Genomic DNA, 24295 nt, shown 5'->3' with positions numbered 1-24295 from the left:
GATATGCAGACCGACATCGACGCAAATTTCCAGAACTACAAGTAGGAGACAAGGTTTGGTCAGCCTCTCGGTTTCTCCCAAGACACTTAGTCCCTTCTAAGTTATCTCCTAAGTTTTATGGTCCTTTCAAGTTGTTATCCAAAGTGGGCTCGGCAGCTGTTCGACTGGCTCTCCCAGCTGCCTGGTCCCGCATTTATCCTGTTTTTCATCTATCTCAAGTGAAACCAACTGTAGCCGATCGTTTCCGACGCTCTACTAAGACCATTCCACCTCCGGTAATCACTGATACCGGGACAGAATATGAGGTGGCCGGTATCTGTGATTCCCGCTACCACAGGGGTCAGCTGCAATTTCTCATTGATTGGAAGGGGTATTCTCCGGCTGAAAGGACGTGGGAACCTGCTTCTGGTGTTCACTCTCCCCTTTTGGTTCGACGTTTTTTTCATCTACACCCCGGGAAGCCCGGATCACCCCCCAGGAGGAGAGGGCATACTGTTACACCTTTCCGTCATCGCTGCTTTTTACATTTGCATAAGTGGAGACTGTGCAGTTCCGCGCTTTGTTGTACGGCAGCGCTGTCTATTCCTGTCAATGCTATCAGTTTTAGCGGTACTGTTGTTCCGCGTTGCCAGCGCACGTCAAGAATAGGTCACATGATTCATCCACGCAACCAGCTGACTCTTACGGCATGTCATGTGGCACTATTTCAGAACCGAAGGCTTTAGCCCTCTCGCGTCGCTACTGACTTGCATGACGCTCTGTAAGTTCGAATTCTAGGTACTCCTTACTCTCGTGTATCCAAGCTATCATGCCTGTGACTACTTATTCCTTTTTCTCTCCTACCGTCTAGCGTTCCCTTACAGCGCTCCCTTCCAGCTATTACTACCGTTCAGCCTGCATTTCCGGGAACCCGTTCGCTATCCTATCCCAAGCCTTTGTTACAAAGTGAAAACAGCGGAATCCCAAGTCTTCCTGACTCGGTGAGTTCCTTCCCCGGTCCTCCGTTTCTTCTCCGTTCCTGGTTAGTTTTTTATCCGTTCTTTCCCGCTCCTGTTTAGTATTCTTTCCTCTCATTACTACAGAAGTTCCTGAAGGAACTAGAACTCCAGTCCTTACCTACCTTTCACTCCGAGAAATCTTCACCTCTCATCAACAGCTAGAATCTACCAACACCATCCGTAAGAACATACACACCTGTATTAATTCTGTTCTTCTATTCCGGTTTCCTCCTATATTTACCTGTTATTTTCTCCCGATAGAACCTGTGATACTGCCATCGAGCCAGGAGTTCTGTGCCTTGGATAGCCATCTTTCTGCAAGGATCTCCGACAACGCGTCCAGGGTTTTTTCCCCTTTGAGGGTTTCCCTGGGGGTCCTGCCTCTCCCTGTTAAGGTTTTCTTTCCTTCCGAAGGGGTAGGGGGCTCAGGACTCTCAGGGAGGCTCTTCATTTCCGCCGTTGCTGTCCCAGTTCCGGCGTTCTGACCAGGTTGGTGGAAACTTGTATGTACATTCACCCGCTTGTGGGTTTTCATTTGATTTGCCGGATTAGAGTGTCACAACCATGGTCTTCCTGCAGTCCTGTACAGTTGCGGTCTTGGCCAGGTTCGAACATCCCTTGATCATAGCCAGTGGTTGTTCACACAGGTTAACAGAACAAGTTTACATGACTAAAATTTACGTGTTTGAGCCACAGAGTTGAACCACTGCATTCCAGCAACATAACATCTATCAACATTGATCTGTAATCTAATAAGGCTGGATAAATCCAAACACATATCCAGAATAGTAGTGGTTTGAGAGCTATAATATCGTCAATAGGCTTGAGGTTGCATTCCAAATGTAAGATTATATTAGGAGTTCCCTTTGGCTGGATGAGCAGGGATTTAAAAAAGTTATTTCCTGTAACTCCCAAGGAGGTCGAGTTGGCATATCCCCAGATTTCTGCCACGTGTAGTGTTGCTTGCACAGCCTGCAATCTATAAAGGTACAGTGCTGGGGACAGGGCACCCCCCACCATACGATGATGAAAACATTCTAATGCCCCCTCCATTTTTTTTCAGCGTCACAGTCGCTTTCAACACATGCTTTGTCCACAAACCATTCTCAGCTGACCGAAGGCCTAGATAGTCATACGTCGCCACTGGCTCCAGCTTCTCCCATTGCCTTCTATGTGGATGTTACATCTCCTAGATGATCTTTCCCTAAATGCCAATGTCTTAGTTTTGGCTAAGTTTATTTCCAAGCACAATTCCCCACACTACTTTACAAATGTTCTCATAGCATGCTTAACTGCCATTGGGCTGGTTGCGAGCAGCACAGCATCATCCACATAAAATAGCACTGGGTACCACATGTTACCCATCCTGGGTGTGTTTCAAGGTGTTGGCCACCAACTCCTCTATTAATCCATTGATGTAAATGCAAAAGGGAGCGGAGCCATTACGCACCCCTGTCTCATTCCTCATTGTACCGTGAATGACTCTGCATTTGCCTCTCAAACCCCAGCGCACAACAGCTTTACTGTCCTTGTATAGGGCTTGGATTATACCAAGTAGGGGGAGTGGAATGTTGTAAACAGCTAGTCCCGACCAAAGTTTTTTTGTGAGACTGAGTTAAAGGCAGTGCAGAGTTCCACAAAGATCGCGTACAGCTTGGTGTTGCAGAGGATTGTGTGCTTTTACACCAGGAGATCTAGCTGAAAACATTGTTCCACTGTACCCATACCCTATTGGAAGCCAGCTTGTAGTGGACTCAAGATGCCTTCTGATACGGACCATTTATGTGAGTGTCCAAGAATTACTTTTACATAGCTTTTTCCTGCTCCATCAAGGATGGAGATTGTTCAGTAGTTTTCTGGTATATCCCTCCCTTTTTTATAAATGCCTACTATGACGGCCTAGAACCACATAGCTGGTATTCTGCCCAATTCAATAACAGCATTAAACACCATAGTTAGTACTGCACCCCAAGCAGTTGGCTCATCTGTGTATAAATCAATCCTTATGCAGTCTGGTCCAGGGGCTTTCCCGCTTTTCATTGTGCCAATTTCCTTAGTCTCCTTTTCCAGGTATATTCTGAGACCCTGATCCATAGGATCTGCATTCAGAGGCTCCTGGGATGTGTCGTTATTGCACTCTTCAGCCTTACATAAGATCTGAAAATGGCTGCGCCAGGTGTCAGGGGCGATACTACACTGTAGTTCACCTGAGGAATTTGTGGTTTCACCAGCCACTAGATTCCAAAAAGTGCTAGAAACATTGATCATACATGCCTCAGTTAAGGTTTTCCACCTCCTATTTTCCCTTATGGTCACTTTAAATACTATTACTATATGTGGGGCTTTAACCAGATCAATTGGGGCTCTTGGGTTACTCTAATCACTGACTACTGGATGTTTTGAAGGGCTGCTGCAGGTTGTAGCCTATTTAGGCTATGCCCCAGCTATACCCCATCCCAAAAGAAAATTAACCAGTGTTGGGTGCCAGAAAAAATGTGCTTATCCCATCAGATTCATATTGTTACTCTTCATTAATAGGTACAACATTCTATTCTCATGCAATTAATAATCAATCACAAGCACTTTAATCAATTTGTGTCATAAATCTGGTTTTAATTATCAAAATTGAATACATAAGGTGCCCTTGCCAACACATGTTTCGGCCTATAAGTTCTTCTGATTGCAAACCATGGGCTGTAATTTCCTCAAAACAGTCTAACTTGAATTGCTATAACCAATGATAGATATTAATAATAACAAAAAAAATGGCATTGCATCCCTAGGAATATAAATGTCCAAGTAAATAATTATTCAAACAAATAATACATTTCAGATATAGTTCGAAAAGAACAAGCAGGGGAGAGGGATTTAGACAGAAATCAAGAAACAACAAGAGAGACCGGAAAAACATGAACACAAATGAATTAACATTTTTGATATATGCTTTTTACAGATCAGTAAACTGTATAACTGGACTCTATAGCTTCATGTTAAATATCACAGCAATACAGGTATGCTATTCTGGTATACTCATGTGCCAAAATAAGGTCTAGCTATAATTGCTGCTGCTAATTGCTACATCAATTACATTACTCAAAACTAATGAGGGTAGCACACACCCACACCTCTGAGTGAGCCATGCCAATAGTGCATAGTTTAATTTCTATGTCTGCCTTATCACTTGTCTAAAGTGCCAGAGCCTAGGATAATTAATACCTTCAGCAGTGACATTTTTACCTTGTGACTCCACTACATCTCCTGCTTGGAGTATTCAAGGCATTTCTCTAAATATCTGCCAAATCATCTAAATTAAATGTAAGGACAGAGTTACACAGTGGGTCTCAGTATTGGATTATCTGAAAAACGAACTATCGTGGTGAAGAATTATAATAATGGGAATTGTCCATAACTCACCTATTGCCTCATCTGGTTTCCAAAAATTGCTTTTCTGTGACTATACCTAGTCTGTGCCCAGTAAGCATTTAGATTTCTTACCTACAAATAATATAAATTATACGTATGTATTAACTATCCTGTGTTTGAATTTCGCCAAATTGCAATAAATATAGGTTTTTCTGGTGCTCTATCTATTCATTGAGCTGGAAAAGGAATGATGATTGGTCCAACATTATTATCTATCCCAAAAACTAGCCAATGAAAAGTGGCAAATTATCGCAAGTATGATAAAGAGGGAAACCTTACAGAAGCTGGAGCTCAAGCAGAAGTATATTTGGAACATACGTCTAATGGTCTGCGCCATAGAGGACATAATATAAAACTAGTGACCAGAAATATGAGATCATATATCTTTGGAGGTTAAGAGCCTTTCTAAACTTCACTTACTAACAGGCTACATTTACCAGTTGAGATAGATTAGGTCATGACTGGAACGAGGTGTTAGATAAGATTGGGAAAGTGGATTACCTTGAAATATTAGATAATTCTACTGGAAAGGATTGGTCCACAAGCAATCCACTAATATACTGCTTGCAAACTAAAGGAGAGATAACAGCCTATTATACCTCAATAATTGGTGGGTTTGAATGTATTTAATAACATATTTGCATTCTCATAACTAACAACAAACAGAGTGCACCAATTATGCTCTCCGATCCACCTATACACTGGTTGCAATTTAATGAAAAGACACCAGTAACTAAATATTTGGTTGATTTGAATATAATTAACAGCTAATTACCCCCCCGCCCACCAATTTTTAAATAAGATTATCTACATTAGCAAAAGAGCGACCACCATGATTAACGCAGACCGCTAATGTATATTTATCTACCATGCAATGCGGAATGACGTCACCCGTTACGTACACGTGACGTCAGCTGCACACTATAAGAACTTAATCCAAATGGCTACCAAAAACGAAAGCACACAAGAGCTAGATAGGGCTATGAGGCTCCTTACAGGACGCCCAGACAGACTGTTTCAAGTACTATTATCAGGCAAGTTAAAATACTACAGTATGTAGTAGGTCATGGGAGATCCCACTGGATTTTAATTATTAATAATAAGAGTACTAGAGTGGACAGTGATGCTATAAACACGACTTACATTACTTGCCGGCACATGATACAAATAGAATATGGTGCACTGAACCATATCTCAACAAACTATATATGTCAACATTTACTGTGACAAGTTGGGTCCAGTATGCGGGCAACAGCTCGCTTCCTGAGCTCTTACAATGGAAAGAAGGCAGACATGTATTTTCAAATAATTATAACTGCTTGTATTGTTTACTCGGGAGAAAGCATTTGTTGGGTGTCACGTAAGTGGCATTCTTCAACTAAAACGTGACTGACAGGATTGTGTGTGGTCCAATGGTTCTTTGTTATTAGATCAGCAGGCATTTTTTTCGCAGAGGTTTTTGTTGAAATCTTTTGGCTGAAAAAACTCATTTTTTAAAATATATTTATATTGCACGGCCCACAGTAGCGGCTGTATAGTTATGGTTAAGTTGCTAAACTCATAGAAAGGGCACTTTTTTCGGTGGCTTACAACTTCGCTCCCCCTGGATGAATCCTCACCAAGTTTGGGGAGGTTTAGTGGGAGGGGCAACGTAATAGGGGGTCCCAAACATTTTTTTATTTCCTATAGAGTGAATGGGGAAAAAGCTTGCGCACGGCTACAGGCCGAACAGCTGGACGTTTTTTTGCCGAATGTGCGTCTGGAGCAGGGGATTGGGTCAGAAAACGTGCGTTCGTGTGTTTGGTGGAAATCCGACCACTACTTTTTTTGGGAAGTACTGAAATGTGCGTCCCACAAAATTAGTGATATGTGGGTCTGCTCTGCGGACCCATTTCCCTGTTCGCTCCGCGGCCCGTAGTGTCCTTGGCCTGCCGTAGGTAGTGATGTCGGCGAACGTTTGACGTGGCCGGCGGTTGGCTGGAGGGAAGCGTGCTCTGCGACGAAGTTTTTGGGAAACACCGCCACGGTGCATCACAGGACAGTGCGGTGGCAGAAGGGTGTGGAAAAAGGACAGTATGGAACGGGTGGGTGAGTGAAAAGTGGGTAATGTGAAATATGTGTGTACATGAAAGAAGACGGAGGAGTGCCTATAGTGGTCGTGCGGACTGTCTGAACTGGCGGGTACCTACACAGGTGAGTACTTTGTGTGGTGATTGGAGGCAGGTGCCGCAATGGACCCATACATTCTGCTGCCACTTGTTTGTGGACACCTACTTCCGTGGAGAGTGGTGGCAGATATGTATGTTTTAGAAGGCGAACATTTCATCAATGACATAGGGTGGGAGGTAGCGCAGGTGGGTGTGCTATGCGAATGGTATGCGTTAATTGGCCACATGGTCGTATGCATGGGTTAAGGAACTTGCGTTGGGTCAGTGGAAGGATTACAATATTGGCTGCATGGAGTAAGGACGTAGACAGTGGGGCATGAAGTGAAGAGCGTAGCCTTTTACCATACCCACCGCACTAACGCAAGTGTGGGTGTACATCTGGTGCAGGGTGGTGCTTGCATAGTGCAGTGTGTGCAAAATGATTGCAGTAGGCTACTGTTGTAAACCAAATGTGGGCACTTTGGCAGTGGAACTATGGTTTAGGAATGGAAGTGGAGATGGCTATAGTACGTGAATGAAAGTGCACAGGGGTGCAGGAGTGAGTGTTCTCTTTGTACACTAGGGTAAGTGGTGCTATTTGCTGTTGTATAGGTACATGGCGGTGAATAGGTTGGGTAGTACTGCTGGCGGTTGTGCTGTGTATGTGTATAGGTGAAGTTGGTCACATGGTCAAATGGATGGTGCACTTATGTATAGTAGTGATAGTGTTGAAGGTACACAGTGTTGGGTGCATGGACGTAGGCCAAGTATGCAAGAGGGTAGGACTGTAGGACACACACGGCACTAATGCATTTCGGAATGTGCAGCAGCTACCGGCTGGTGCATGGATGGTGCCATTATCTAGAAGTTAGATTGTTGAAGGCATAGACTGTTCGGTGCATGGCTGAAGACCGTAGACCATAGGCCATGCACTCAAGAGGCTAGGACTTTCGGACACACACAGCACTAATGCATTTCGGAATGTGCAGCAGTTACAAGCTGGTGAATGGATGGTGCCATTATATAGAAGTGAGACTGTTAAAGGTGTAGACTGTTGGGGGCATGGGCAAAGGTCGTAGGACGAAGGCCATGCACTCAAGAGGCTAGAACTTTACAACAGATTTTGCAATGTGAAGTATGTAGAGGTGCGCAGGTTGGGTAGTCGTGCTGGTGATACTGCTGTGTATGTGGCTAGGCAAAGTGGATGAAATAGATGATGGTATTACATAGCAGTGGCAGTCTTGAAGGTAAAGACTGTTAGGTGCATGGCTGAAGGGCCTAGGCAATGCACTGAAGAGGCTAGGACTTAAGAACACACAAGGTAGTAAGGCATTTTAGACTCTGCATCAGGCAGAGGGTTGTGACCCGTAAGGAATGGGTGTGAAGCACATTTGAGACGCAATACAGCAGGAGAAGTGAGCTGCCATGACTGCTTGTGTGGTTTTGCTGGTGAGGACACTGTTACAACATGGTAAACCTTTTTATGTGTTCTTGGAGATAGTGCTGCGGAAAGTGACGCAGTGTGGGCAGTGGGTGCTGGGTTTGCATACTGTCACTATGGAGTTGCGGTGCCTGTGTTAAAGGGGCAGTCTATTTGGTGTATGGCTGAAGGTGGTAGGCTGTAGGCCATGGATTGGAGAGCGTAGGACTTTGGGAAATCCACGCCACTAATGCAATGTTGACTGAGCATCTGGTAGACAGTGATGACCTGTAAAGAATGGTTGTGCAGTACATTGCAGATGACATAGAGCAGTAGAAATGAGCTGGCAGGAGTGTATGTTTGCTTCTGCAGGTGAGGTGGACGTTAGAATATGGTAAAGCTTTGGATGTGTGATTGGAGATGGTGCAATGAAAATACATTGTGCCCACTTGGTGTAGTGTGTGCATACTGGCAGTATGGCACAGGGTATGGTTGAAGAGTATCTTATTTGGGTTCTTTACTATGATGTGTGCAGAACTGTTGAGGCAGGGCAACCTTGTCACACTGTTGTTGTTATGTTGCTAGTGAAACACTACTTTGTGAATGGTAGTGGGTAGGTGTGAGCGAGGCTATGGTATGTTTGTGGATTGTGGTAATTGCAACCGGTTTTCGTCAATGGGTACTTTATGGAGTGTGGGAGTTGGGTTGAAGTGCTTCTATGTATGTTACGTTTGTGTACTATGTTAGCTGCCTGCATGGTCATATGCATGCATTCATAGTGTTGTTGTGGGTGTGCGCCAGGGTGCAGTTTTGTGTGCATGGCGAAGGGTGTGCTGGGTGCGCCGACAGATTGTTGTGGATGGTGAAATAGGGCATTGTGTAGGTAAAGTTTATGGTGGAGGGGCTTTGGAAGCAAAGGGAACGTGTTCTCAAAGTGTTAAAGGGGACATATGGAGTTGTGTACAGAAATGGTAGTGTGTTATAAAGAGTGTCAGTATGTGGTTGGTGTAGGCGTTTTTGAAAATTGGATAGTTGTGAATAGGTGCCAGTAAGGGACTGTTGGAGAAATTGGGTGCAAAAGGAAGAAGTATTGTGTGTGCTTTACTAGGGCGTGGCCTTAGCTGTAGCTGGGAAAGTGCAGGTGCCACATCATGGCTTTTTTGGAAAAATCGAGTGCAAAGGGAAAAAGTATTGTGTGTGCTTTACTGGGGCGTGGCCCTAGCTGTAGCTAGGAAAGTGCACATGCCACATCATGGCTTTATGAGCATGGAGCCTTAGCAAATGGAATTGTGGGGATTATCCAGTGAGGATTGGAGGGTGTGGTATAACTGAAGGGGCAGTGACTTATTTACCGAAAGGTAGATTTACTGAGGTTGGTGGACATAGAGAGACGGCGAGTGCTTATAGTTGGTGAATGCTTTGTGCACGATCTGCACAGTTATGCCGTGGAAAGAGGCTTCGATACTGATTTTCAGTTGGAAGGAGTGCAGGCTTTTTGGGCCACAGTTTGAGTGGGGTTTTGGCTGCATGGATCGTCTTTGCAATTATGTGCCCTCTGATTGTGTTGTGGATGTGGTGGTCGTGCATTTTGGAGGACTACATTTGGGGCAAATGTTGTGTTTATTTTGTGCTCACTTATTTAAAGAGGTTGATGACAACTGTGATGCAGATCTTTCCTACAACAAAGGTGATTTTCTGAGCGATCACACCGAGACGAAAATGGGAGCATGCCTGTGTCAGTTGTCCACAGCTAGAGGTTGTGAGACGTTGGATAGAAGCATGTGCGACTTTATCTCCAGTGTTGGGATGTTCTGCACTGACTATGACAGCATTAATAACCAGCAAGAGTTCCAGTGGTTCCAGGGAAATTGCATTTTTTTGACTTCCATTGGCAATGCTGTTGTGTTTGCCACTGTGCACGAAGCTTTGCAGAGAATCCTGTAGAAATGTTACATAACGCTTCATCTTCAGTGGGAAAAAATGTCAGGAGGAGAAGCAAACAGAAACTGAGCAAAAGACAGAAAAAGAAAAAAAATATATGAATGCACATACCTAATGAAAACATGACACAAGGCAAAAAAAATGTGTTTTTACACACCATCCCACACACCCAATCCCCACCCCTTTATTTCATCCCCCCCACTACCCTAACACCTTCTCAACCCCCTACATCACCCTCCCCACCTCTAGTGTCCAGCAGGGTAATGCTGCGCAATGCACGGTACTGTGAGGCTTCGACGTGGCACATCCGGTTGTTTTTAGGATGGCAGCTATAGCATTGGCACTGAGGAGGCAAAGCAATTGGACAATGTGCTTACTGTTTGTGGTGTGTATACAAACAGTGCAATGGAAGGTTTGGTTGTACAAATAAATCTAGGAGGCTATGGTGAACGTATGCAAGGTAAGGGGCATGCATCATGTTTGTATGCATGGACTGCACGCACTTGCGTAACGTAGCTACTATACATTACCTGCTGCTTTTGTGGGATCACTTTTCCGACATTTGTAATACATGCATTACAATAGGAAGACCATATTGTGAAGTGTATAACCTACGTGGCAGCAATGAAGTTGTTATGCATGCAGTGTGGGCATCATATCATATGAGGTCCTATGGTACTTCCTGCTGTTTGTATTGCGCCTACATACAAGTGTGTGAAGGAGCGCTGACGAAAGGGACGCAGATAAGGGCGTGGTGGGAAGAGGATAGTGGAAATGGCAGAAGGAATGTTTATGAATTGTTCGGGTGCAGCTCTAACAGTACTTTGCAAGGTGCACATGCTATATTCTGTGCTTTTGAACACGTTCGCCAATGGAAATGCGATTGTTGGAATTCTCCAATGAGGTGGTTAGAGTGTGTGTCACAGGAAAAAGCGGACAGATTTTCTTTCACTCCTGTGTGTAGTGAGGCAGGCAGAGATGGCGAAACGCAAACCTTTACAGTGGGTGATCACTTTGTGCTTGAATTGCTCTAGTATACCGTGGAAAGAGGCCAATCCGGACAAAGAGGAGACTTTGTGGTGCGGTGTACCTGTTCGTAGTTTCCACCATTTGGTTGAAGAATGTCGACAAGTGGCCACTTTAGGTACTGTGGACGTAGTGATAGTGCATTATAGAGCGTTGCTTTTGGGTTCCATAGCTTGTGCAAGTGTGTACCGTCACCTGAAAAAGATGATGAAAGAAGTGATGCACATTTTTCCCACTGGGAAGGTGCTTTTCTTCTGTATACCACCAAGTCCAGTATATAAATATTCCAATGATTGTTGTCAGCAGCCAGTGGTGGGAAGGCGTCTTCTCAACAGAAGTATGTGCAACTTTTTGCGTGCTACAGGGATGTACTCCTGTACGAATGAGAACATTGGTAATCCATATGTACACTTTCTCAATGGAAGTGGCATTTCATTGTCGCACAGTGGCAATGACATTTGGTTTTCGAATCTACAGGCTGCACTGAAGATGCTATTGTAAGAATGTGAGGCACAGAGCAACAAATAAACACCATTATGAAAGGCCACAAAAGGAGTTGTAACTGTGGAAGTAGTTTTTAAAAAAAAAACAAGACAGCTTTCTTTAAAAGCCACCAGTGCAAAGGACATCCCCTTCCTTGGTTGACATTTATTCCCCTACTCTGGCACGTGCACACCTGCGAAAAATCGCAGACATTGCCACAGTTACAGAGTTGTAGGTGTAACATATGCAAATGTACATATTCTGCTTGAGATTGCAGTGGACACAGGATTGCACAATATGCTTTCTGCATGTGCAATGCACGCCCATAATGTTCTATACCATATATTTGTTAACCTTACTGCAAAGGGTGAGCTTATGGCTGTGTGAGGTACAAGGGACAGCGTATGCTCTGTGGATGAATGGCAGTCAAAGAAAAAGTGCATCCGATGGGGGTTGTGTGCATTGTATCATGTGGGTTTGTATATATATGGAGCACCTACATTGAAGTGATTGCTTTTGGTTTCTTTGTGTGAGACTTTGGTAACGCTCGATCTAGACGACATTATTGTTGTTGATTTGTAGGGAGAAATGCACACCATGTAACAAGTTATATAGTGGCGTTTGTGATGAGGGAGGTAGTAGGGCAGGCAGTGATTCTGTTTACAATCTCCTGCATAGTTTTGTTTCCCAATATGCAGCTGTGGGATGTTTTAACCCACTCATCCAAGCCCTACAACAGAACTGTGCATTACTGGCAGCGGAAACATCATAATGGCCGCCGGAAAGCATGCTGCTGGCCAGAAATCACCAGAAAGTGCACAGTGAAAGATAGGCCACCATCCACTTTTGCCTCTGTCAGTGTTAATACAGGAGATCATTGCCAGACCCCATCCTTTGGCTGCACACAGAGCCAAATCAGTGCAAAGGAATACAGAGCTGTTCAAAAATCCGTTTTATTTGGTGTCAATATTGCTAAAATCATGGCTCACAAAACCACCAAAAGGATACAACTTCTTGTTGGGTGTTCTACTTTACTCTACTGCAAGAATCCACATCAGTACAATGTCAACAAGAATCATATGTTATTAGGACAAAATCCCATGTTAAAGACATTTGATTTAAAGACACCTGTCAAAAATGGGTGCAGTACCGGTGCTCGCTTCTGACAGGTGCTGGCGATTTCGAAATCCTGACAGGAGAGCTGTCTTGCAGAAGCTAAATATGCCAAAGCAGAGAAGTCTATCAAAATGCCATATAGAGTGCCACACATTGATTTAATGTGGAAAAAGACTTCATTAAAGATATATTGCTTATTTTCAGTTTATAATGTTATATTTTTTTCACAAGGAACTAAGTTGCCATCAATTAGAAGGCTGTCTGATTTAATTAAAAGTTCAACAGGCCTTCTGTCCCTGGGAAGCCTTCACACCTGGTCTTACCACCAACAGCACAGGATATCGCATTGACATGTAAATCAGGAGAGGAGGAGATTTTCTCTGCAGGAGGAAGGAACAATGGGGGCTTTGGGATGAATAGAATATGCTGATTTGAGGTGTAACTGTCAACACTGCTCTGGGAGAAGCAAGACATGTGACCATCTGACTCACCAAGCTTCTAGGGGCGGACCAGACTGGGTTGCGGATTTAATATTGCACCAAATATATGTTTAAGGAAAATGCTTCTCAAATATTGTATCAAGCTGAGAGAAATATACAACTTTAGGATTCTTAATATGAAAAATGGATTCACAGTTCAAGACTAAGTTGGACGCCATGGGATGTTCTGAGGCCAAGCCCCGTAATTATTAATATTGTGGATGCAGTGTTTATGCTAGAAACCTAAGAACTTCCAGTAATATGCTCAGGGAGGGTGTGTAGGTCTGTGTAAAATTGGGGGCCGGACCAATATTGCGAAACCCACTAAAATCACGAATAAGTTGTCATTTCTGAACCCAAGCTCTTAGAAAGATCAGGGTTGGACAGAGACCTGTCTTAATTAATCTGTGATGTGTACATGTATTCTCAACAACTTGTGTATCTGGAAAGCATGTTTGGTATGAAAAATTGATTTCTAAGTAAAAGCAGAAGGGAGGGATTTCCGCTTCAGCCATAAACATGACACCTGATGACTCATTCTGACTCACTAATCCTTTCTCCAGTCAGAGGAAGTAAATCCTTTAACCTATCAAATCCTTAGTGGGTTGGGCATAGAAAGTCAGCCTCCACACCCCCTTTGGAAACACATAAAAAGAACCACTGAGACCCAGAAAGGACACTCACTTTCCACTTCAACTGATTTCTTGCGCAGCACTCTGCCTGACTGGATCCAGACAATATCCAGACAAAGACTCCAGACTCCTGAGACTCCAGATTCCAGATAGATCCAGAACCAAGCTCTAGAACCTTGGATAAGCAGAGGCCTAATACCAAATCTGAATTCTCTTCAGCAGGCCTCAAAATCTTTTGCAACCTGATTCTCAACAGCCAGGCTGCGCTGTTTGCTTCTGGCTAGAACCCTGTGCCAGAACCAGATCCAGACCCAGAGAGAGCACTGCTGTATCCAGTCCCACCCGACCCAGACCAGAGGCCGTGCTGTGAGCAGAACCAGGGCCTGACCGTCCGGTGGCAAGAGTGCAGTCCAAACCTGACCAGATCTGTGACGAGGTCTGTGACGAGGTCCATTCTATTCCAAAACTAGGAGTGAGTATCCAGTCTAACAACTGTACAGAACCAATCTCTTAGTCTAAAGTAATCTTATCCCATCCATTTCAACCTGTCCAGAACTGCATTTAGAATTTTGTATCCATCCTATGATTTCAAATCTGTAAAAGCGTCATCTGTCATTCTGAAATCTTGACTTAATTTCTGAAAATCTACCTTCACAAAAACATCCGTATCTTTTGAACCGCACGTCCTAGGAGCAAACTTTAACTGTCATTTTAAAGCTAGGATCCTAAGCTTCCAATCCCTTATAGTTTTTCCGTAATCGCGATTTACGAGCGCGGAACGTCCCTTTAACAATGTTTTTTGATTGAATTTCATAGGTTTTGTAGTGGTGCAACTTAACCATAACGTCCCTTTAACAACGTTTTTTGTTAGTGATATATATATATATATATATATATATATATATATATATTTGGGGGGTCCCCCCAAACCCTTTTCCCTATTATATAGTCCATATTCCCCACAACCCCCAACCACTTATATTCCCTTACCAACGCAACCCCCATATTTTTCAATGAGTTTTTTGGCAGAAGATTTTCGGCAAAAAAATCAGCGGAAGAAAGCCTAGCGATGTAATAACGTCTTACCGGTCCATTGAGCTCATGGGGTCCCTCATTTAGACTTTGGCAGTAAGGGGCTTGAACAAAAGGTACATTTGTAAATGCAAGTGGCATTCCTACAAGTGGCATTCCTACATGGGGGTAATGCGGCATTGAAAGTCAGGCATAACATAATCATGCCGGCCATGAAAAGGTCACAGAACTATCCAAACAAAACACACCGAGGTCATCAGTTCACACCACATGGTTGAGGGAAGGTGTGGGACATGAGTCGTCTGGGTTTTGAAAGTATTTTTCACCGTTCTTAGGGCCTCTTAAAAATCCATTTTGTGTCGCTTTATTTACTCCAGTCTTGGAGGACGACTTCAAAAGTTATGGTAATTGCACAAAATTGAAGTAGCTGCAGTCGTAAATCATTTCTCTAAATGATGATTTGCAGAGAATGATTAATTTGTGATTTAAATCATAAAATCTATTGTAGTTTGCAATGTCGACTTACTAGAATGCTTTGAAAAGATTGCAATAATTAATTGTTTTGCAAAAGGCCTTTCATGGGTGCCGATTACTAATGGTGCATTTTCCATCCCACCTACAGGAACCTGTTTGACTGGCTAGTTTACCTCATGCTTCTTGTGGTGATAACAACTCACATTGCTGAAGTAGTTGAGCAAGACAACCCTGACCTGCACCTCTCCCACGTTCGCTTCTTCTCTGTGACCATCATCTTCCTCTGGCTTCGCATCATGAAACACGTTCGCGCCATCAGGTACAGCCTTCCAGTAGGTTGTGATGTTTTCTCGTGTATCCATTCTTCCAGTTTCTTACTCGCTCAATCCAATGAGGCCTCTTGGGCAAGAGCCTGACCGATTGTCGGCTCTTTCAAACTGAGTTTAATTAGGACTGTACCGAATAGTGAATTTACTATATGGCCAAATACTGAATAGTTGGTAAAAGTATTATACTTCTGGAACCAAATACTGCGCTGAATAGTTTTATAAAGACAAAACAATACGTTATTGCATGGGGTGTAGGGGCAGTGTCCTTGCCCTGGTAGTAGCCCCCCATATTTTTTTGTATTTTTAAAACTGTTTACAATTGCGGGGGTCACTGGGTCTTAACCTGGCGGACCTGCAGCTGCATTTATTTTTTAGTTGGTGGGGTGGGGCTGTGTGGGCATGGTCTGAAGCCCCCCTCATGATTGCAGGGGTTCTGCGTCTTTTCCCAGTGGCCCCCCCGATGCAGCTGTGTTGTAACAAGAAATCCAGCAATGAGGCTGTCAGGTGACTCCCTAGCAACAGGGATGGAGTGGGGGCTTACCTTGAATTGAGGGCTAGGGCAGGCAGCAGCAGCCAATAAGAAAATACTTTATTTGGCTTCTGCAGCTTCTCCCCATTTTCTATGATTGGCTCTCTCTCTCAAACACAAAGAGAGATTGCTAATCATAGAAGGTGGACCACGCTTTCGGCGTTGAGTAAGTATTCTCCCTGGTATTGGTCCGAAGCCAGATACCTGGATTTTGGACAAATCCTGGCCAAAAATTAGCTCAAAGACGAAATTCAACATACCCCTAATTTTGATCCATCCCTGCACTTGATGAAACAGATCACGCAGCAACAAAAGACAAGGAAACCTAGTGAACTGGGTGGCCCCAGCGCTTTAAGATGAGTAGAAATACCCTGGAGATGGATGGGGATGCAGATTGTATTCATACATCAATAATCAAGACAACTCAGGTAGTTTGGCAAAAGGGAATCTGTTTTAATATCAATTGTCTAAAACAGGGAGTACAACGAACATCAACATTCGCTCAATCCTCTTACTCAATGAACCTTACAAAAAATTGAGGTTTTATCAGGCAAATTGGTCATCAGTGACATGTTTACCTGTGTCACTACCTACGTGGCAAACTACAAAAACCTATCGGAGGGAGTGATAGGCTCTAAGTGAATATCTAAGTATAAGTTCCATATCAGTTTAGAACCATGAAGGAGAGTGATAGGGTACTTAACATCAGGTGGGGCAACTAAGCCCTCCCCGCAAAATGGCCACTATAAACGTCACTAAATACATGATGTTTCATTGGCTACACAAACTATAGGACCCTTAATTACGCGGTCCTCTATAATCCCGTCAGTACTTTTCCACCTACGTCTAGCAGCATGCAAACTGAAAATCCTGGTGCTAGTGGGCTCATCTTAACACTAGCTTCCCACCAATTAATATATCAATCCATCATCACCTCAATGGTCCAGTGTCAATTAGTGCTTTGAAGATTGGCCTTGAATTTGTACTGTGCTCTTAAGGAGTGTAGGCACAGCCTGCTCTCATGCGTAGGTGTGACCACCTCAATCGTCCAACTTCCTCCTTCCACGTGACTGGACAGCATGAAGTCGATCCTTTTCGTGTATTTAATATTATTTTCTAATAGTCCTCTGACGTCTTTTGTTTTGATCAAGCCTTCTGAACAGGAGTCTGTTGTTTCACACAATTTGTATCCAATGTCAGCCAATTCCTGTTTGATAATTAATTTGTAATTTAATTTGCGTTTAACAGCGACACACTGAACTGAGGCCTTCTTGTTAATGTTCAGCACTGCTTTATAATGCATAGTGGAAACATCCATCTTTTACTTGTCCATATGCATCTTTATATATTGGCGCTTGATGCAATCAATTTACTATAAAGCTCGAGGCTAGCTTTCAAGATTACTTAGCTGCTTGTGTTTCTGTTTCATCTGTGCACATATAACCTAGCTTAATATCTTCATCTGTGTCTGTGGCATAAGCTTCTCACCTTGATCCCAAGATGTCACTTATCCTTGGTACCTTCTTGATGCCTTATAGAATATTTGCATTCTCTGGTCTCTGCATCTCTTCTGTGTGCATCATCTCTCTCTCTCTGTGACATCTCCATTCATCCATGCCATTCATCTGCTCTACTTCTTCAGGAATCTCATTCAAATGGCCATCATATTGTCTTGTATGCAGGTATGGTTTTCTCAATGGGTACCATGCCTCCCAGATTCTCTTAGGTATGGGTATTCTTATTGGTAATGCACAGAGTCCACGCTCTGCTCTTTGTTGTTTCAACTGTTCTGCATAGGTCACATACTTTGGTTCCCACTCTATAGGTAATAGAGGCGGGGCAGTTGGAGTAGGGGTACTTGGCTCCCCCTCTAACTGGGCTCTAATCATGCTTCCATGCCTTTTACCGCATAGTCCTGTGAGTCTTTAGTGATCTCTGACATGAATGAATTCCAAAGGATTCTGTCTGTTTTTCCTGATGCAGGAAAATGGAGTGCTGTGGAATCTTGCCAGTTCACACAGATTAGAACATTGATGCCGGCATGAGGAGTTTTTCACATTCCAGGAACCACACAGAGTTTCCATGCAGAGTACAGGCACTGCACAGACAGTTCTTACCACCATCATAAGAATAGGACAGATGTGATCAAAAGCTTTTTTCAACGATCTCTGTCTGTGTGGTGTCGCCCCGTTCAGAATGAGTGTTCATATTTTGTATCCCCCTGCCCCTCAAAGTAGGAAATACACTTTGCTGTGTGGTGCAAATTAAGATTGTTACCTTAAATTATACTTATGCTTTACTTTGCTCCTGCACTACTAAATCGCACAGTGGAATATCCCATACATATGATTCTGGTAAATTGAGCCAGTCACATTGTTCATTTGTTCTGTATGTTATTTATTGCTTCACTTATTTATAGACATTATATGTACTCACATTGATTACATTTTTAAACAAGCATTTGCAATGCCAAGAGTTTGGGCATTGGTGTACACATGGGGAAGGCACTTGCCAGCACAGCTGAAGTGGTATTAATTGACCATTGAGGGTAGCAGGTGCAAAATGGTGTGAGAACTTAGACATCTAATAGCAGTGCCTGGCTATTGCCTAATACTGATATACAAGCTACATAAGCCAAACGGTTGGCTTTGCCAATGCTTGTTTTTAGCAGGACTTCAGTGAAGGGCACACATATCGCTTATAAATCGAGTGACGGAAGGCAGAGCAGGTTAAGACATTTTTATTACACCAGTAGCAGGTTTACAGCTCCAAATAACTCTCAGAAGACTGCTTTGAAAAAGCACTGGCTGGCAGTTTGAGTGCAAAGTTTGATGGTAAGGCTTGGTTAAAGGGATCTCAAAGACTTCCTATAAGGAAGTGTTTGGGTGGGGAGTGGCAGGAACTGGGTGGAAATGTCCATAGGGATTCGCATGTGCCTTTGCTATTTACTATGGCAACGGCATTCTTGGTTTTCTTTACTGGAAATTGGGCTCACACAACGTGCGCAGAGCGGGCGACAGTAAAAAAGAACCATTTAAACCCCGGATGAACTGCAGGGTGTGAATAGCAATCACACCTGCTTATGTGCCCTCACCAAGGCCCTCCCTTCACTCAGGCCGGCCTTCAACCGGGCTGGTGGGGCATTACCGGTCCTGTACACCCCCTTAAGTGGGTGTGTATGCTGCATTCTCATAAACAACATACCTGTGTATTAGGAAAGACTTCTTTGGACAACATAAGTATGTAAAGGGGGAGCTTTTGCAAATATGTTGACAGATAGAGACTCCATTAACACCAAAACAAAATGTGATAAGATTTGCACGACGAGCGTTAAGATTAAATCCATCGAGAGTGTCTGTCAGGGTTGCTCTCTTGCTCCTACCATATTCATTTCCCTCTGATTAATGTTGTCAGAAAGGTGGCCAGACCTGGCATTAACTACCCTATTCTGGGAACCGCATCACTCCCTGCTACCTCCTGCTGAAGACACTTCTGTGCTAGACCTCCCACCAAAAGCTCCTCTCGAGTTGCAAAATACTTTTCGGAGAAATTGTATGGCCTGATCTTGACATTGTGGTAAAGCTGAAGCAAGTGCTTCATGAGTTTTATAATGGAAGGACTCACTAGTTCTGACGTTTGACCCATCAGACCTCTGGCCTGCTCATGCTGTGCAGATAAACCCACCCAGCATATCAATGCTTGAACCTTTGCAAGGCAAAGGTAATCGCTGCACACTGCAAAGATGCTTGAGCCTCGATTTATTTGGGTTCATAAGACACTTTTGCAAGTGCTGCACATTGAATAAGCAAATACAAAAATACTGTAATATTCAAGTGTGCTAACCTAACCCAGATGCGCCTGGGTTAGGTGCGCTTAACAAATGTTAAAATAAATAAATAAATAAATAAATAAATAAATAAATAAATAAATAAATAAATGACAAATGCCATTCAAGTGGAAGCCAGATGGGCTTGAAGAGAAGTATGTGATGACTAAAGAGTGATAGCACAGTGAACAGGAAAAGGAAGGGTATTTCCCAAGTGCAAAGGAGAAAAAGCGATATTGAGCACAAGAAGGACCGGATGAGGGATATTGAGAAGAAAGAGTTGAAGAACGAATGGTATGAATAGGTACATAGAGTGATATGAAAGAGCAAAGATAAGAAGCGGCAAAACCATGGATACTTTTGAAAACCATTCACAGGAAATGAAACTGAAGACGGACGAGAAAAGCGAGCCATTGAAGTGCCGTCACAGACAGAGAAATAGGAGAGCACAATCCCTAGGACGATTCAAAAGGATGCATTGCTGACGGTGTTTGCCCACACAGCGGAAAATGATCACTAGCGTCTTCAATGTGATGGGGGTCTAACACGTTTCTTTTATTTTAAGCTTTTTATTTGGTACAATAAAGCTACAAGTGGGTTTCCATACAAAACTCATATCGTACATTTTATAGGGTAAAATATGTACAAAACCTATAAAATATAATCAAGATTCATAAAATGAATGATTTTAAGATTGGTGCAAACATAAACACATTATTAGGGTATCCAGTCATTTTATTGCGAACAAAACAGAGTGGTACATAACAGAGTGGACAATAACACCAAAAAACACCAAAATAATTAAATAAATACATAAAGTGTAGCAGGGTAGTTGGGTAAGAGGTTAAAATGGGTCCGGATGGGATTGGAGTGGCTTTCAAAGGGTGGAAAAAGGGGGGTTTGTACGGGGGACCCATCCAAATAAAAAAAAAGAAGTAAATTGGATGTTTTGTCCACTCTGTTATGTACCACTCTGTATTTGTTGTCGTAAGATCACATATACACATTATTACTTTCCAGTATCTGCGACCAGACATTTTCTTTCCATTCATATGCCGATGATGGTTCAATGTGACCTTGAATGTGTAACATGCATATATGGGTGGTTTTTGGACAATAAAATAGTAAGTGCTTTGAAGTCTCAATTGCTCCAGACTTACATAATTGACATTTTCTTTGAGAAAACGGTATATGAGACCAAGCAGCAGTACCCTTGTAAAGTTGGCATAACATTACATTTCATGCACATATAAGTCATTCTTATAGCAGCATTCAGGAACTCTTCAATGTATAGTGGAAGTCCCTTAAATGGAGGACAGTGAGCAATGTGTTCATAAACATGGGGTTCCGTGGCCAGATCTACTCTACCCTCAGAAGCAGAAGCAGACCAGCTGTGCAGAACCCACACTAGTTGGCTGCTTGAAGGACTAGGGTGTAAGTAGCTGTCATCAAGAGGCGGTGGGGGCAGACTCATCTGTAGAAGGCAAGAGACATTAAACTTGTTCAATGTATATTCAGGTTTAGTGTCGGTAAGGACGGGTAAGGAAATGATCAATGTGTCAGGATTACATTATATGAGCAGAGCACTCAGATTTTCGCACTTCAGGCTGAGCATCAACCAGCATTCAGTTCTGCATGATTGTGTGTATACTTGACCCTGGCACGTATTAGTTTTATTTTTTTATTGTATTTGGTTTAAATTAAACCTTTACAAAACAAACACGCATATAATAAAAACAAGCATGAAACCATTTAAAACAGAGGATCAAAGATGAAAATGTCATAACATTTCATCCAGATATAGTCAAACCTCAGACAAACAAGGCAGAATACCAAGCACAAGATAAAATGCACAAAATAGACAAAATAAACAAAGAAATATGTCTGTGAATAAAGCAACACTAAAATGACATCAGATGTAGGCTATTAATGAATCCCAAGACTGCTAATCCTTCACGTACATTCTGGATATTTAGACATCTTTTCCATGATCTGTAAATCCTGTGCGATACACCACAAGAGGTCCCATGTATTTGGTCCTGCTGGCAGTTAATGCCTCAAAGTCAACTACTAAGTGTTTGATTGATTCAGTCCTTGAGTTACAAAATCTGCATCCACTATTAGCAAGACCATTAATGTTGGTTGAATGTCCCTTGCGGAAGCCAGTTTGGAATCTATTCAGTCCATCAGCAGAGGAAACCCATTGCTCAAAATGAGTGAGAAGAAAAGCTGAAAAGATCTTACAGACAGCGTTGATTCAGGCGATTACTCGATCATTTTTAGGATCTGACCTACTAGCACATTTAAAGATACAAACAACGTGCTCCGTGGTCCAAGAGACTGGCAATACACCCGTGTGGAGAATACTTCTGAATCGTAGGAACGGTACGTTAGCCCAATTAATTGGGTTGCCTTAAAGGTGTTATTAGTTAGGCCATTCGGGCCCGGGGCACAAGGCTTCTTACATTTCTGTATATCACCAAATCGATATAAATATATATATATATATGGTTAAGATACATCAACGATCTGTTTGTCATCTGGAGAGGGACTGCAAACGGCTGGTTGGAGTATGTTAAGGTACTGAATCAAAACAATAAGAACTTAAAATTCACAGAGACCCACAGCCGGACATTGACTACCTTCTTGGATGTGAACATCAGAATTGTGAATGATAAAATAACCTGCGAGCTGTAAAAAGATTGGCTCAAATACTCCTCTACATGCACACAGCGGACATCCCAAACATCTGATCTGGAGTGTCCCCTATGGGGAATTCGTAAGACTCAGAAAAAATAATACTACCTTTGGGTCTTACGACAAAGAGAGCAAATTGACAGCAGCATGTTTCAAACGGCAGATGTACCCAAAGAAAGTCATCGAGAGAGCCTTCCTGAAAGCTAGAGCAATTGAGAGACATACTCTACTGGCTAGCAATAAAAACGAAGAAAAAGCAGAAGGGGGAATGAGCACTCGATGTATACTAACGTTTGATAATCAGTCAAAAAGCATCAAAAAATTTTGCAGAAATACTGGAGCATTTTGCTAGCTGACCCGGATTTAGCCAAAAGCCTTAAATCCCATCCTGAGGTGACTTTTAGAAGGAATAGATCTTTCAAAGATATGTTGGTACAAAGTTTCATAACCAAGGAAGAAGAGAAGATTTCAGGAAACTGGTTAACAGCTAAAAAGAAAGGTTTTCATAAATGCACACGCTGCAATATTTGCAAATATGCAATCGATGGGGACACTTTTATACATCCAGTGACAGGGCACAAAACAGAGGTCAAACAATGGATTACCTGTGAAACTGACTATGTAGTTTATGCCCTTACCTGTGCCTGCCATAAATACTACATTGGCAGCACGAAATGCAAGTTAAAGATCCGCATACAACAGCATGTGCGAGCCATCACACACAATGACGTGAACTATCCAATGGCCAAACATTTTTATGAATGCCACAATAAGGAAATAGACAGTTTCAGATTCTTTGGTGTATATAAAATAGAATTGGGCTCTCGTGGAGGTGACAAGGAGAAACAGCTAAGACAAAAAGAAACAAGGTGTATACTAGACTTTGAAAGCAAACAGCCCAATGGGCACAACATCGATGAGGAGTTACACACCTTTCTGGGCTGTTAAAAGATTTTCTAAAGTTCTCATACCCATATATCATTGGAAGAACGTTAATTTGCTGTTTACCTGGTTGTACTTTGGCTTTTAAATACTCATTTGAACATTGGCATCTTGGTGTTAGAAGAGTGAAGAGATTAGTTGAAACAAGGGACTAACAAGAAATGTCTGCTTGAAGATTTGCGTGTATATGCCACACAGCAGTCATTTTTAATGTTTTTTTTAACAATTTTAATGGTGTAGGTAGTTTTGTGTTTTTTTCTGACCACATTTGTTGCAAATGAATTTTAATTCTGCACACATTTTTCTTTTAACGAGGCTGGGAGAACAGAGAAGGGGACAAAGGGAGATATTGCAATACTAGTGGGAAGAAGGTTAAGCTGGATCAATACAGCTCAATGACCACTCAGCAACTCACAAATTTGAGGTGTGCTTTTTGGGATAAAAGGTCCGGTTGATGGCTACGTAATGACCACTATGTCATCTCCAATTCAGCCACTATGGACTAAATGGAGAATTTCTGTGCACTAAGCACCATATAAAGCAAGTAAACGCATATGGGCCGGAGTTTGAGATTTAACATAGCTAGTTATTTGATTATGGACTATGCCATTTCCATAAGACCTAGTAGATATCAGATTATGCATAGAATAGATACAAATAAGCATGGACAACGGATACATGGGTAATACTGCCAGCCCTTGCGTAGACCCCAGCCCCATAGAATAAACCGTGGATGGGATTTTTAGTACAACATGATCATGCATCAGGGGTGAGTCATGGAGACCTAGAAGGTGTAGTCTT

The 24295-nt window shown here is 42.7% G+C and overlaps 1 protein-coding gene across 1 annotated transcript in view; it reads left to right on the top strand.

The window, feature by feature from the left end:
• LOC138498349 (transient receptor potential channel pyrexia-like) overlaps positions 1–24295 on the top strand; it is a 738095-nt gene that overhangs the window by 521597 nt on the left and 192203 nt on the right. Inside the window, exon 12 of the mRNA XM_069622140.1 lies at positions 15320–15490. Coding sequence (XP_069478241.1) covers positions 15320–15490 — 171 coding nt within the window. The remainder of the gene's footprint in view (positions 1–15319; positions 15491–24295) is intronic.

This window comes from Ambystoma mexicanum, chromosome 5q, assembly GCF_040938575.1.
Source record: "Ambystoma mexicanum isolate Mex_15411 chromosome 5q, UKY_AmexF1_1, whole genome shotgun sequence".
NCBI classification, from domain to species: Eukaryota; Metazoa; Chordata; class Amphibia; order Caudata; family Ambystomatidae; genus Ambystoma; species Ambystoma mexicanum.
Note: the sequence above shows the minus strand (reverse complement) of the source record. Positions and strands in the feature narration are given on the sequence as shown.